The 15637-nt window shown below is 31.8% G+C and overlaps 1 protein-coding gene across 4 annotated transcripts in view; it reads right to left on the bottom strand.

The window, feature by feature from the left end:
* LOC130894475 (E3 ubiquitin-protein ligase HECTD1) overlaps positions 1-15637 on the bottom strand; it is a 35982-nt gene that overhangs the window by 15575 nt on the left and 4770 nt on the right. For 2 of the 4 annotated variants that reach the window (XM_057801340.1, XM_057801341.1), the window contains exons 3-10: positions 8009-8383; positions 6290-6605; positions 6013-6215; positions 5683-5947; positions 5011-5624; positions 4145-4316; positions 3448-3678; positions 967-1002 (exon numbers count right to left, since the gene is read on the bottom strand). In XM_057801340.1, coding sequence (XP_057657323.1) covers positions 967-1002; positions 3448-3678; positions 4145-4316; positions 5011-5624; positions 5683-5947; positions 6013-6215; positions 6290-6605; positions 8009-8383 — 2212 coding nt within the window. The remainder of the gene's footprint in view (positions 1-966; positions 1003-3447; positions 3679-4144; positions 4317-5010; positions 5625-5682; positions 5948-6012; positions 6216-6289; positions 6606-8008; positions 8384-15637) is intronic. The other 2 variants (XM_057801342.1, XM_057801343.1) reach the window with 1 other exon arrangement.

Raw genomic sequence — 15637 nt, 5'->3', positions numbered from 1 at the left:
TTCTTAAATATCTTCTTTTACACATTATTAACGATCAGATACATCAGATGGAAAAAATTTGTGCTAATACAATTCTACAAATATACAATATTTGCAGAATATGCAATACAATATTAAATCAAGAATTAACATTCTTCTTAAAATCAACTAACAGTTTGTAAACAGTATTAAAATCAAACAATTGTTTATGTATAAGGCAGAAGGACCTCTGTCATTAGCCGATACAATCCAATCCTTTATCTACTTTCTGGCAATCTTTTCCATTTGGTCTCCATTTTGTAATTTTCTTATCTTCTGCCATTTTTCCATGTGTCCTTACCATCGTAATGTTTTTTAATTATTTACTATAACCTCATTTTCGAGTATATTCTCTATTTTATAGTTCATAAGTTCTCGATACTACAATTTTCATCTGTCCATGATTTTGCTAATTATTCTCCTTTCATATATCCTTATTTATTCTTTGTCCATATTTGTTGATCTCATAGATTCTTAATTTGTTTGCTCTACTTATTCTCTTATCCACCATGAATTATTGCTTTTGTCTGGTTCTTTGTGCCATTATTGCTGCTAATAATTGTTCTTAAGTACAATAATGTCTTACCATTTTAAAACCATTTTTGACTTTTTGAATACAGCAGTCATATTTCGATTTGGTAAGAGTTCATGCATAGTTGCATATTGGGAGGGCATTATAATTATAACGAGATCAACTTTTACCAAGTAAGAACATAGTTAACTCTATATGAGAAAAGTAAATTATTAATATCAAGCAATGATAGAGACATATTGTTAAAAAAATACGTAACAAGTGCTGCATTTCACAATTATATAATGTTAGATGTTTGAATGAAAAGCGAGAGTGCATATTGTACATAGCAAGCAGAAATGAAGATTTAAAGAAAGGTTAAAGCTTTGAAAAAGCAAATCAACCAAACGTGGAAATAATAAAATAAGCCAACTTACCTTCTGTTGTAAGGGAATCGGCAGCACGACTCTTCCCTAAATACGGACAAACAAATCAACATCACTGTTACCACATAAAATACTCAAAAACAAAAATAAACATGACAAAAAAATACAATTAAAATCAAACAAATGAAATTAATAATTGACATATTTTTTTCTGAAATGACTAATTTTCTAATGAGTATTTAAGAATGATGTTTAAATTATGCCCATTATCTATAGGTCAAAAACATTCAGTAAAGCTTTGCACTTTTACATAGATAAAATCAAATTGATAGAGTGAGATTGATACGTTGATTTGTTCAATACGTTACATTTTATTTAGAATTTTTCAATGTATTACATTTCATTCAAATATAGATTAACCATATGCGGCATGTTTAAAATCATTCTTAAATGTTTGGTATGAATTTATGTAAAAAAAAAAAAAAAAATAAAATTAAATGATAAAAACAATTTTATGGTTTGAATTTAGCAAATTGTACAACGTGTCCCTAATTTATACATAGAGCAACCAAAGGGACTAAGCAACCAAGGCGACATTCTTTGGCTGTGCTACAACTCCTCAATTCAACAAACTAATGACCCCCCCCCATCTCGACATCGACAGATTCGGCCACAATTGCCAAGATTGGAATATACCATGTTACGTTTGTCAAATAATCGATTAATGTTTATGGCCACTGTATTTTGGGATACAAAACGTATATTCATCACCTACTATTTGGAAAAAGTAAAATAACTTATGACTATTAAGAAGAAATCTCAAAGAAATGGCCCCACAGTGTTACAAGTCGATAAAAGTGATTCAATGAATTGAACTTCGAATTGCTTTTGTATCCATAGTACTCTCCTGATCTGCCCTTTCCCCAGTAAATACTGGGAATTTTAAAACCTAAAAAAATGTTCCCAAAAAAATCAACCAAAAGAGAAAGCCATTGATATGTCAAGGTCAAAGAAAAATATATGGCTGTAAAAGTGTTGAACTAATTGTATGTACCAAGAAGGAAACTTTTTTGATGAAAATAACGAAATAGGGTTGAAGAAATGGTTTTTGTGTGCTATACCAAAATGTAACAGTGGCACACTGTTGGAAAAGCGTTGAACTAATTGTATCTAACTAGAAAAAAACTTTTTGTGTGTTATACCGGAGACTTATTACTAGATCTTTTCAAAATCCAATTGGTAATGTGAAGATCTAATTTAGAACATTAACTATAATAAACGTGCTTTATTGACTTTAGAATCTAAGGATGTATTGTTGAGTAAATGAAAGTATTATATTGATGAAAGATTACATTTTAATTACTGAAAAATCAAAAATAAATATTTCTATCAATAATTTTTACTGTTATCAATATGAAACTGTTGAATACCTAACTGATTCTGGTTAGTTAGTTCTAGTAGAAAGAAGATATATTATTACAGTAATTCCCTTATAACATGTTACTCTTATTATGCAGAGATGTCCTACATTATATTCTTGTACATATTATGTAAAATTTATAATTAGTTTTGTACGTATCTAAATTGTGTGGTTACGAAATTATTTTACAAAGTTTGTGTGTTAAAAGGTGTGAAAATTCTATTTTAAATGAAATTTTTAGTTTTAGGCCATGACAAATAAAAAGGAAACAAAGCTCAAGTTAAAAAGGAAACAAAAAACTGATATTTTGGATCAGCTAAATAATGGTAAAGAATCAACAGTAATAGCAAATGATTTGAAGCTAAATTTGTCAACAATATGAACAATTTTACAAAAATGAAAGTAAAATTAGGAGCGCTGGAGTAATGTCCAGGTCATTGCAGACCCTAAGTAAATTTTCACGTGTAACAGTTAAGTTATTACCAAAAACAGAAAAAAGTATGATGATTTGGGTAGAAGATAACAATCAAAATAAATATATAAATATAAATATATATAAATAAATAAAACTATAAATAGTTGTTTGATAAAAGCAAAAGCCCAAAAAATGTTCAATCATTTGAAGGAATTGGAAACCATTTCTTCCAACAAAGTATTATACATGGATAATTTATATGCATTATACGGGAATACTCCTACAATGTGGAACCAATCTCCGTGTTATAGAAGGGATTACTTTAGTTTGATTATTTCCAGTTCAAAGGACTATTTTTATTCAATCTCCTTTTCACTCACTTTTCCACAAAACATAGCAATAAGGGACAACTTATATATAATTTTAATAGTTGGATATTTGATACGATGGTAGCACAAAAAACAAAAAAGGAAAAATTTACTATCTATGCTGATTGCGTGCCTATTACTATCATTACCTTTGTAAATATTCACTTGAAGTGAAGCGAGAGGCAACATATTAAGCAAAATATATAAAGAACAAGCAAAGGAATAAGGCAATTGAAAAAGAAAGCTGATTTTTATGATTTTTAAAAGTAAGAATAAACAACAAGCATATTATCAGAGGTGCATAAGTGAAATACTAATAATTTTTTTACCTGATGTATCAGCTCCTCCTTCTGGAGACCCACTGGAATACATAGTAGCCAATTTTCCATCTAATATGAATCTGAACCAACCATTCGAACCATTTGACAATTCCAAAGCTGCAGCATCCGACCAAATATACAAGCAATCTCTTCCTCTACATATAGACCAATCTCTCCAATGGTAAGCTTTACCGGGTAATATTTCCTTGGCATCTTCAATTTGAACAGATTCAGTAGTTTCTAAAATTTGATAATTAATAAATGTATATGTTGGAACCTCAGAAGAGTAGTCAGTTCTGGTTTATAATACTTTTCAAGATTGTTCCCTTCAAGTGAACGTATCTAAAATTGTTGAAATTTTTTTCGTAATGATTTGTCTTATCGACCTACTTCGGTATTTGTCAATTTTTAGATATTATTTTAAACTGATTTTCATAGAAAAATGGACCTAATATCAACACAAATCATCATGAAAAACATATGAAAAGGTTTAATAAGTAAAAAGTTGGAAAAAGTTATTCAAATTCTGGGGCTTCTGTCAGGCGTTGAAGGGTAACAGCCATTTTGGACATCTAGTATCGAATCAGGCAAACATTTTATTGTATTTGATGTCGGTATATTCAAATCTGCAACCACTTCAGGATATCAAGAAACGAATACATCTTTTAGACTCCACTAAGCAAGAAACTTAGTTTAAAAAAAATACCTTCATTGGTTGTTTCGGTTTCTTCGTTTTCTTGTATTTCGGGCGGACTGGCCAAAGCTTGCACTTTAGTAAAAATTCCTAATCTTGCAAAATGATCTAAGAAGACATCTTGTAATTTCACCATCAAATCTTGAATAATTAATAAAATTACTGAATGTCCGTCTTCATCATCCTGTAAAAAATAATTTGTCAAATTGAAAAAGTTGTTTATAAACAATGACTAAATGAATTTTTTAATTGTTATAAAATGATTATCTACACCAGGGATTCTCAAATTAGTGCATATGGACTCATTGGGATTGACCAGGTTTAAAAATTGATCCCCATTAATCAACAATTTCTTATTTAAAGCTTATACTACTGTATAAGTAGTGTTATGGGTACTAATTTGATATAATAAGGATAACTATTATTTATCAGCAAGTATAATTGTTATACTTTTAGAAATAAATATGTGTGGACAAGATAATGAGTTCCAGTTGTAACTGATAGTGCACTATCTATGGTTGTTATTTGATTCAAATGGTTTATATTCCAGTAAAACTGACAAATAGACATTTACAACATTATTCACATACATTTCGTAACAGAAACGTTCAGCAGTTTACTAGTTTTTACAATATGTTATATGCTGTCAACAAGATTCAAAGAAATAAGGATCATAGTTAATTGTGGACGGCCGTTGACCACCTAGGCCTTCAGATAGGCCCGTCGTACCCCGCTTGACGTTACTAAAGGCCGATGTCCTTTGAGAGGCTGATCATGCGCTTCGGCTTGAACCCTTTGATGTCATTAGACAAGTTGTGAGGGCGATTATTGGTTATTTGATGAAAGAAAATTTAATTTATACATATATATTTATTTACCTCATTATCTAACACAGTAGCGATAACTTCAACAATTTGTGTTCCAAAATTAGGATTCGCTTCCAAAGAACAAAGTTCCGCCAATAAATTTGGTTGTATGTAATGTACCATTTTTCTAATTAACCCCAAGCTGGCTTTTCTAACACTTGCCAGCATAGTAGATTGCAATGTTGCGCAAAATACAGGTAATAATCGTTGTAAGTATACAGGGGCCATTTCTGGATCACCTCTAGGTTCGATGCTATCTTCATTCTCAGATTCTGATTTCCTACTTCTTTCTTTATCGACTGGTATCATCCATTCGCCCGGACTTTGTAAAATTGCTGCTACTTCTCTATGACCTTCGTCCGCTCTTTCTCTTGCTTTGTCTAGGGGTGTTTTTCCATCTTCGTCTCTCAAATCTGGATTAGCACCATGACGTAATAAAACTTTGGCTATTGCAGGACGACCAAAACAAGCAGCATAATGTAATGATGAACTTCGTTGGCCTTTGTTAACGTCCGCCCCTTTTTCGCATAGATACTCGACCATTTCATGGGTACCAAATGCCGAAGCCCAATTTAAAAGAGTTTGTCCAACGTCATCCATAAAGTTCACTTCAACCCCTCCATTTTCTATAACAATCGAGTAAAAATTTGGTCACAGTATTCATCAAAAGATGAACATTCTTACCTATTGCTTCAATTAAGGCATCAGTGTCTTTAGATCTTATGCAATCAATTAATTGTCTATGGGATTTTTCAGCTGCAGAATCCATACGTCTCATTCTAGGCATAAGTTGTCCAGATGATGACGATCCGGACTTTCCCAAAGCTCTTCTACCTTCGAAAAGTAGAACCAAAAGAAGATCAACTAAACGCATCGAATCTAATATGCATCGTTCGTCTCCTTTTAGAGACTTTTCTATAGCATCCAATAATTCTGATCTCAGTAAATCCTACAAAATAAAATACATAATTTTCATTATAAACTTAAATATATACAATTTATATGGAAACTTACATGAGTAATAGAAGGAGATCCTCTACAGAGAGTCGACAGAAGGCTAATTATTGTAGAAACGGAAGCTGCGTTTGCTTTAGAATCAGCTGTAACTGTTGTTGGGTTACTGGTTGATGGTGTTTTACCTGGAGTAGTTTGGGTACCACTGGCCGCAGTTGGGCCTGCAGCGTTTGAGAGTCTGCTCAACAGTTCATTTACTAAACCTTAAAACAGAAAACACAAATTATGAATTGGTTATATTTTAATTGGTGAGGTTTAGTTAATAAATGATTATTACCATGTTGTGCAAGAGGTGCTGGATCTACTCCTCTCCGTGTGAATCTGTCCGCAACAGAAGCGAAACACCTTAGCGCACCATCAGCCACATGTGAATCTTCATGATGTAATAACGTGCTGAGTGCAGAGACACAAGTGGGCAATTGAGCATCTGCTGGTTCCATTTTTGTGCATAATCTAGAAACGACAGCCATAGCGGAATGAAGTGTATCTTTATGAACTCTTTGACCATTATCGCGAATAAAGGGTAGGATGCAACTCAATCCACCTGCATCAAATACTGCTCCAGCTTCTCGGGTACATATTAATTCGAGCACCTAAAAAATTTCACCAATCTTAATTAGTGATTCATTGTACAAATATTAACAAAAAAGTTCAATAAACAAAAGCCAAGAAAATATTTTCAAAGCAATAAAATATGAAACAGCGAATTTAGTAGTTTTGAAACTAAAATTGATACAATCGAAGAATTGAGAAAAATAGCAGGAAAAACGGAGTGGGAAAGAATAAAAAATGAGCATATAAGGGAAATGGAGAGACGGATATCAATGAATGGTCATGAAAATAGTGAGGAAAAAACAAAAATCCACAAATTTTACCAAATATATTAAATAGAACAAAAAAAGAATAAAAAAAAATGGTTGGAAGAGGACTTAGAATCACAATCTGATGCTGGGAAAAAGCATAAGAATAAGACAAGGCAAAGAAGTTTCAATTATATTTAGTTGTGTTTCAATACTGCCCAGCTTTTGTTTTATCGAAACTTAACAAAAAATTGATGGTCAAAATTACTGTATTATAATAAATGCAGCCGAAAGACAAATAAATTCTTTATTAATAAATAATAAATTATTGAAGAATAATGAAAAATAATATTAATCATATGTGCAAATGTCAACATCCACCCCTCATACAATAAATCAATAAGCCTTTTCAAATCAATATTAGTTAGAATTGAGTTGCCCTTGAAGTTCTATTTACAAAATAATCTAATGAGATTATATTATACATGACTTTGATAATATTTAAGGATGTATGGTTGAAATTGTAGCATTTTGTCCAATAATCGATTATGATGATCTATTTTAGTAATATAAATGTTGGATAAATTTTTTTATCAGAATAATCAAATATTTATTTAACAAATCGTTTAATAGGAATATCGATTATGTAGTATCATTTCAAATTACAGCAATAAAAAAAAGGAGAAATAATTTTAAAAAGTTATATTTGACCCCTTGAATAATGGATTGTTTTTGGGAGTCGTTTTGGGTTACTCTGCTTTGTTAGATAGTGCTTTTAGAGTTTTAGTCGGGCACTCAATAGCTTTCAGGACCTTCGAGGTCTCTTGACTATCTGAGAGAATGTGGATGTGCTTTTTAGAGATGTTTCTCAGGTGCTCTATAAGATTTCCTAGCTTTAATTTTACTATCTGGATTATCCTGTGGACGTTGCTAAATGCCTCCTTCTTCAGTATGATGTGACGAGGATGCAGGTTCAGTAGCACCTCTAAGGCTGTAGTAGGGCAAGATTGAAGGTCTCAGAAGATGATAACTTGGAAACGAGCGTAGTTGTGAGCGTTGGTGTAGTGATAGTATAAACAGTGTGTTCAGTACCATAGGTGCATGGTGTGCATTTGGTGTTAAAAGACCAAAGCAACCTTAGCACAAGCACTAAATGGAAAATATTAATAATAATAATAATAATTATGTATACCAACCTTTACGCATTGTTCGGCTAAATCCTTACTAGTTCTAGACGATAATTCAGCTACCACCAATCTATTACATATAGCTTTTACAGCTCCCTCAATAGCAACAATTCTTCTTGTGCACTCTGCTGAAACGTCCAGATAATAAGTGATGGCGCGAGCGGTGACTTCTAATACATTTTCTGGGGCTTGTTCGTCTAGAAAAATTCTACATAATGCCGGTAAAAATGTTCTCGGTGGACAACTCTCAAAACATCGATCTACATTGTCGGACATTAACAGTAACATACAGAGCTGCTCAAGGGCGATAAGCTGCATATCGCGCTCATCGCCCATGCCGCTATTCAGCCATTCCAATAGGGTTTCCGGATCAGGATCAGCCATCTATAACAGAGAATGACTTCAATAATAATTGGAACATTGTGTCTCATATATTTGATGGCGAAGAAATAATAATATAGAAATGATATTTTATATTATTGATATTAACCAAAATGTAGTACACTTGCTAAGTTTGAGATAAGATTTAAATGATATTTAAAAAATCTAACGGTGGAAATCGTATTTCATGAAACAACTGATGGGAATAGAAGATATTGAACCAAATAAAGAAATTAACACGTTGACTGCCAACTACGAGATGACTCATGGTTTGTTTTCTTTTCTAGGAGGCCAATTAGGAGTTATCTCCTCTGGTGTTTACTTGCCACTTTTGTGCAGCTACGATTAAACTCGGAATATATAAGTGCTAATATCGATAGATGGCTTCTGGGAAAAGAACAAAAAATCAATGCTGGCTTGCATGAACAGAAAATTTATTAAAAAACGAACAAAAAATATAATTATAAAAATTAGTTCAAATTCACGGAATAAAATTATATTTTATTGTTTGTGGAACTTCTTAAAGCAATCTTCCACACAAAGGGCTGGCTTTTCTTTACATGCTGGACAGAAATAACGCGTTTCTCTGCGCTTTTTTGCTTGGATACATATACGACATGGCTGTGTTGGACGCTGCTAGTGGTAGACTCCCTAAATAATGAATCTCTTGCAATTTAATTCTTTTCGAAACTGGTTGAATTTCTGCCCACAAATTATCATTCGCATTTGATGTTGTTGCTTGGGAATCATCGACATTATCGTCAGATTCGGGATCAACTTCAGGTTCGGAGACGACTTCATCTTCACTATTACTTGAATTCTCAGAAGGTTCATAATCGCTACTGTCGTTACCATCCTCGCCAAAAATCCCGTCTAATTCGGAATCACTCAGATTTGCGTAGTACTCAATTTCATTTTTAGTTAGTGGTCTTTTCTTATCCATATTGGATTCTTGATAATTTAATTGTAAAACAAAACACTCAAGAAAGACGTAAAGGTAATGCACTCGACAATATCTGAGATACTACTGACGAATATGGACACGTATATATGATTTAGCTTTAGAGAAGCGATAGGTCAAATCGAATCTGTGCGTGTCTGCGTACGAATTAACTCGTAGTTGGCTTCCGCGAAGAGATTTATGTTACAGAAGCCGACTACGAGATAATTCGTAACACCTTTAAAAAAAACACATTTTTTATGCTTTTTATGATAACTATGCACTCGAATTTGAGTTTTTAATAATGTAATGTAATGAAATCAAATTGTCAATTTAAACGGAATTCTGAACCTTACCGTGGCAGTCAACGTGTTAATATTGAGGACTACGATAAAAACGAAGGAAGGGTAACGATCAAATGGACAAAAAATGGATGCGACAAAATACTATAAAAAATGTAAAAAGCTATGGGAGAGAAAGCTATAGAATTTTTCACAAAACTATACAATATAGTTTGGAATATGGCAAAGATACTCAAAGACTGGGAAATAGCATTTTAGTCTGGAGATAGCAAGCAATATAACAACTTCAGATGAATAAATTTATTGTGTACATCGATGATACGAGATAACAGATAACAAACTGAGACCAAAAATAGAAAATACACTACATTATGCGCAAAGTGGAGTCCTCAAAAGTAGAAATATACAAGATCACATATTTACCATCAAACAACTTATAGATAAATAATATGAGAAAGTTTGGAAAGAAAAAAACAGATGTTCCTACAAAATTGAATCAAATGCCTATATAAACGAAATACCAATCATGATATTAGTAAAATCTTAATTTCGGAGGCTTTTCTAATCACAGGAGTAAGACTATGACATATTTATAGATGATATAATAAATATCTACTCATCCAATTCAAAGAAAGAGGGCGTTGGATTTAAAAAATCTACAAATAGTGAAAATATTAGAGGAAGCATATGTTGATGATATAGTTCTTATTGCAGAAAACATCCAAGTTCTAGAAAAAAACTTGGAACAACACATTAAAGCAGTTTGGTATGAGAATAAAGGAGGAAGGATTGCAGTAATGGCACTCAAACATATGAATAGAAGGACATGGAATTAAAATGGCGAACACATTTAAATACCTTGGAACAGAAATAAAAAATACAGTTAATTAAGACGCTAAGAGAATTAAAAATTATTATAAAGCATAAACAATTTCTTGATCAATAAAATTTAAGTCTGAAGAAACACAAAACCAAATGTCTATAAAGGAATTTACAGACCAATGTTGACGTACGGATGTGGACTCTCACTAATAGACAAAAAAGTGCATTACAAACTGCAGAGATGAAATATCTGGAAATAATGTCATTCATGGAATTGATTGAGCAAATACAGTTAAGTTGGTGGGGTAACAAAGAATGGAAGATTCAATACCAGTGAAGAGTGTCTGGGAATCAAATTTAGGCAAAAACAAAAAAAAAGAGGAAAACCTGAAGCGACATGAGACAGAGGAATTAGTACTATACTTGAGAAAATAAACGCTATATGGAGAGAAACAAAAATAATAACACTTAACAAAAAATAATGGACAAAATTTGTATATAGTAGATGACTGTAATGAGATACATAAAAGCACAAAGAATCAACTCGGCTGGGCCTATAATGAGAAGAAATCCAACTGAAATGATCAAAAGAATAACGCAATGGACACCATTATGTCCAAGGAGAAGAGGCAGGGAGAGAAAAACTTTGAGAAACGAACTAGAGGAGGACTTAATACGGAGAACTGGAGGGCAAAATGCTGGAACCGAAAGGAATGGAAAATAATAACAAAAGAAGCCAAGACAAGCGATAAACTATAAAGAAAACAAAAATAGAAAACGAGGAGTGATCCACCTCAAAAAAGGATTTTAAAGCGCTATAAGCGATAGCCATAATCCAAAGGAGTGAAAGGCTTGATGATGATGATTATTACATAACTGTAAACTTTTATCACACACCACTAAATGGTATATTTGAATCCGATTATATATATATATATATATATATATATATATATATATATATATATATATATATATATATATATATAAAAGCTACTAGATACAACAACTTGAAGGGGTTTAATGCAATATTGGTTACAATAATGGGAAGTATTCCAGGTTCAAAACAATATCTGAAATGAAACTACAAATTTTCTATTTTTATCTATGTAGACTACTTTTGTCAACAAATTGTACGCATATTACTTAATAAATTATTAATATCGAGTAGAAAACTTAATGTACCACTAAAATATCGTTTCGGATTTCACAACAATCGAACACAGGATAGCACATGTTATTAAATAAAGAACACAATGAAAGACAAATATTAATCATCACCTAATGTGCTTTCATAAACAGAAATTATTTTTTGCTGACACTGTTTCATCTACCTTATATTATAATAGATGGTTGATATCTTTAATAGCTGTATGTACTACAACTATAATGTGTTGTTTTTATTATACAGGGCTAATACAAAGTAATTATAAATATTAAACAATAATTTTGATGTAAACTGTTTGAAATAACAGGCAATTAAAATTCAAACAGCGGTTTAAATCATAATCGCTTGCACCGTATCTTATGCGGTTCAAGTTGTAGTTCTTCCTTAATCAATAATTGCAGATTATAAAAACCTTTGCCGAAAATAAATTTTGTTTGATCTATTCTTATAATGATTGCATTATCAGATCGCTGAATATTTTCCTATTTCAAACATTCGAATATATCTAAAATAACTTGCATTTTCATTGCCTCCATTCGCTCATGATCTAAAGAACGCCATATTTCTATTTATTCAAAGAAATTACTGTGTAAAAGTTATTTTTTTGTTTTTTTTTGATAATGTTATTTTTTATTAATCAATTATTATTATTAAAATCAATATAGAAGCATAGGTTTGGGAACAGAAAATTATTTTACGTTTTATACCAAGAACTTCACTTCAATAATTTCTGATGATAATATTAGATTGTAGCTTATTTCAATGAAATTTTTCTGGTAAATTTGAATGAAAATTTGACGTGAACATAATCACTACTTAATTATTATAATAGTGAAGAGTAAAGTGACCTTAATTTTGAACCACCAAAGCGGGACATCAACACTGAATTATGGTCCGAAAAGTACTTAATATTGTAAACTAGGATTTGTAATCATACCCACACAGAATATAATGCCAATTAAGTATTAGCGAAAAAATAAAGTTTACCAATAAAAAACTTACTTAGAGAAAATATTGTACAAAACTACTGACATTTATCCGAGGAGTGAACAGCTTTTACTAACTTTGACTTAACTAAATATAATAAATAAGTATTTTCATATCAAAATTTTAATTAAACTTATAAAGCGGTACATTAGGCTGTCCCTACGGGAATCTTGGGGATGCCGGGGCATCACACACTAAATCGGGACTGTCTCGCCGAAAGCGAGTCATCTAATCACCTAGTTAAAAGCCCAAAATGAAAATTTCATGTAATGAAATAAAAAATTTGTAACATAAGGCTTCATGTCAATAGTTAACCCAAATTAAAAACTTCAACGCCCTGTATGCTATACAAGATATTGAGTTTTGATTTCAATCGTTCAGATAAAATGTGACTCCTTACTGAGTTACAGAGTATTCTGTTTAAAAATTCAAAATATATTTAACGTGCCCTTAACACACTTGGTGGAAACAGACTGAATTATGTCAAAGGTCCACCATCGTATACGAGGATGGTCCCATAAGTACCTTGTCTGACCTAGAGATAGCGGTAGCTGCTTGAAAAATACCACGGCATTAAAAAGTTTGAAGACGCCACGTGGTTTAATATTTGTTTGGTAGCCTTCAATAGTGAACGTTTTCAGTGAATTTGTAAACATGGGAAAAATTGGTCATCGTTATGTGATACAATATAAAAATTGAACTAGCTGAAGAGCATCACAGTGGTCGACCAAATGAGGTGACGACAAAAGAATATACTCGAAGCGGTACTGGATGATCGACGACTTAAAGTGCGTGAGTTAGCAGACATAGTAGGCATTTCAAAAAGTCGCATATTAACTGAAAATTTGGACATAAGAAAGCTGTGCACAAGGTAGCTGCCGCGTTTATTCACAATGGAAAAAAACAGCGTCGTGAAGATGTTTTCATCGAGTATTTGACAATGTTTCACAGAAATAAAGTCAAATTAATCCTGGATGAAACGTGGGGCCATCGCTTCACACCCGAAGGAAAATAGCAATCAAAATAATTCATGGATTGAAAGAGGAGAACCGGCTCCAAAAAAGGCAAAGACCGTTCCAAGTGGAACCAAGGTCATGGCGTCGATTTGTTGGGATGCGAGTGGGATAATTTTTATTGACTATCTTGAAAAAGGAAAACTATCATTGCCGTGTATTATGCTAACTTATTGCAACGTTTCGGAGAAGAAATTAGGCAAAAACGGCCGCATTTAGCTAAGAGGAAATTGTTGTTTCATCAAGACAATGCACCAGTTCACATATTCCTTATTGCAATGACCAAAATGAATGAATTAAAGTTTGAATTGCTACCTCATGTACCCTATTCGTCATTTTTAGTTCCCTCGGATTATTTTCTATTCCCAGACTTAAAAAAATGTTACGCTGTTCAGAGATTTTCCAACAATGAAGAGATAATGTCCGCAATTAAATTTCGCTGGGAAAAGTGTATAGACCTGAATGGAGATTACGTTGAAAAATAAATATATTTTTTTACAAAATTTATGTGTTTTCTTTCCTCGTAATTCAATAGCTCAAAATTATTACTGAAACTTTTTTTTGTTTAATTAGACAACGACAACAACACATCGACTCGCGCTTTTTATAAAAGCTCAACACAACTTTTTAAAGAACGAATTGGATATGAACTAGGAAGTTTTGTTTTGTTTTGTTCAATGTATACAAACAAATGAAGAAAGCGGAACGATTTTATTAGATCCGAAATAAAAATGCGGTCAGGTATTGATCTACGTGCCAGTTACATCAAAATCTATTAATATCTTGGATGTACCAAATGCCACCAAATGTTGAAATGACTTTTTTGCTGTTTTTAAAAAGAAAATAAACCAAATGCGGTTTACCAAATTCGGACAATATATACGATTTAATACATGAAACACAATTGTAATTTAGTAATAGTAAGAATAAATATTAAATTAACATTTTTTATTTAGAGAAATTGTTAGAAACTCGGCCACATTTGAAAAATAAAAAGTAAGTGGCTTCTGCTGCTCGTACTTTAGTTATCACTTCAAATTTATTGATTTTTAACCGTATATTTTGCATAGTAAATCAAATTTGATTTTGTAAGTACTAATTCTTCGCATCAATAAATAGTTAACGGATTAATTGAAATTAACAACTTCTAGCTATAATTAATACACCTTGATATTAAATTGGAATCTTGGTAATGGTTGGAGCCCAACGAATACTGATGGCAACTTGACAATAATTTAAAGACTAAATCACAATAAATCCATTAAAATGATACAATTTCAGTACCCTACTTTGAGACTATTGTCCCTACAAAAAATTCGTAAAAACATAAATTGTGGCAAACCGCTTTGCCTACAATTTTGTCTATGACACTTTTTGCCATAAACCGCGAATTTAAAAAGTTATGAGCAAAAAAGTGCAAAAATTTCGAGTCGATTAAAAATAGCTTTTCACCCCTTTATTTACGACGTTTTCTTGACTCCCCCACCCATCAAGAAAATAAAAATGTGTCCTCAGAAAAACGCAAGGTCCATTAGGACTAAATGGACTAAATGAAAATGTATCTGAATACACTTTTAGCTTTTTTCAAAATACTAAATATAACAGACAGAAAATTTCAAATAAAACGTTTCTGCACCAAATTAATATTCTACAAATAAAAATCTAAACCTCAAGATATATTTTGGATAATGTAAAATATAACTATCAAAAAATATAAATTTGTCTTTTAAAAACTTCAATTCCTTCATCAAATTAACAAAATTAGAGCTTCTTAATTATGTAAGTAAAGAATTCGCACAATTCAGCAATTCCAGACAAAATATGCATTGCGGTAGTGCTTTGCGACCCTAATTCAAAATAAACTAACTCTACATACAATAGTACCATGAATAATTATATTTTTTTTCAAGTGAAGGTTATCTTACTTTTGTTAGTAGGATTAATTAATAATCGAGAGGCATAGTTTTCACAAATTTGCATTTAGACTGAATCTATTATCCGTTATATAAAATGAATGCATCAAAA

This window comes from Diorhabda carinulata, chromosome 5 (genome assembly GCF_026250575.1).
Source record: "Diorhabda carinulata isolate Delta chromosome 5, icDioCari1.1, whole genome shotgun sequence".
NCBI lineage: Eukaryota > Metazoa > Arthropoda > Insecta > Coleoptera > Chrysomelidae > Diorhabda > Diorhabda carinulata.
Note: the sequence above shows the minus strand (reverse complement) of the source record. Positions and strands in the feature narration are given on the sequence as shown.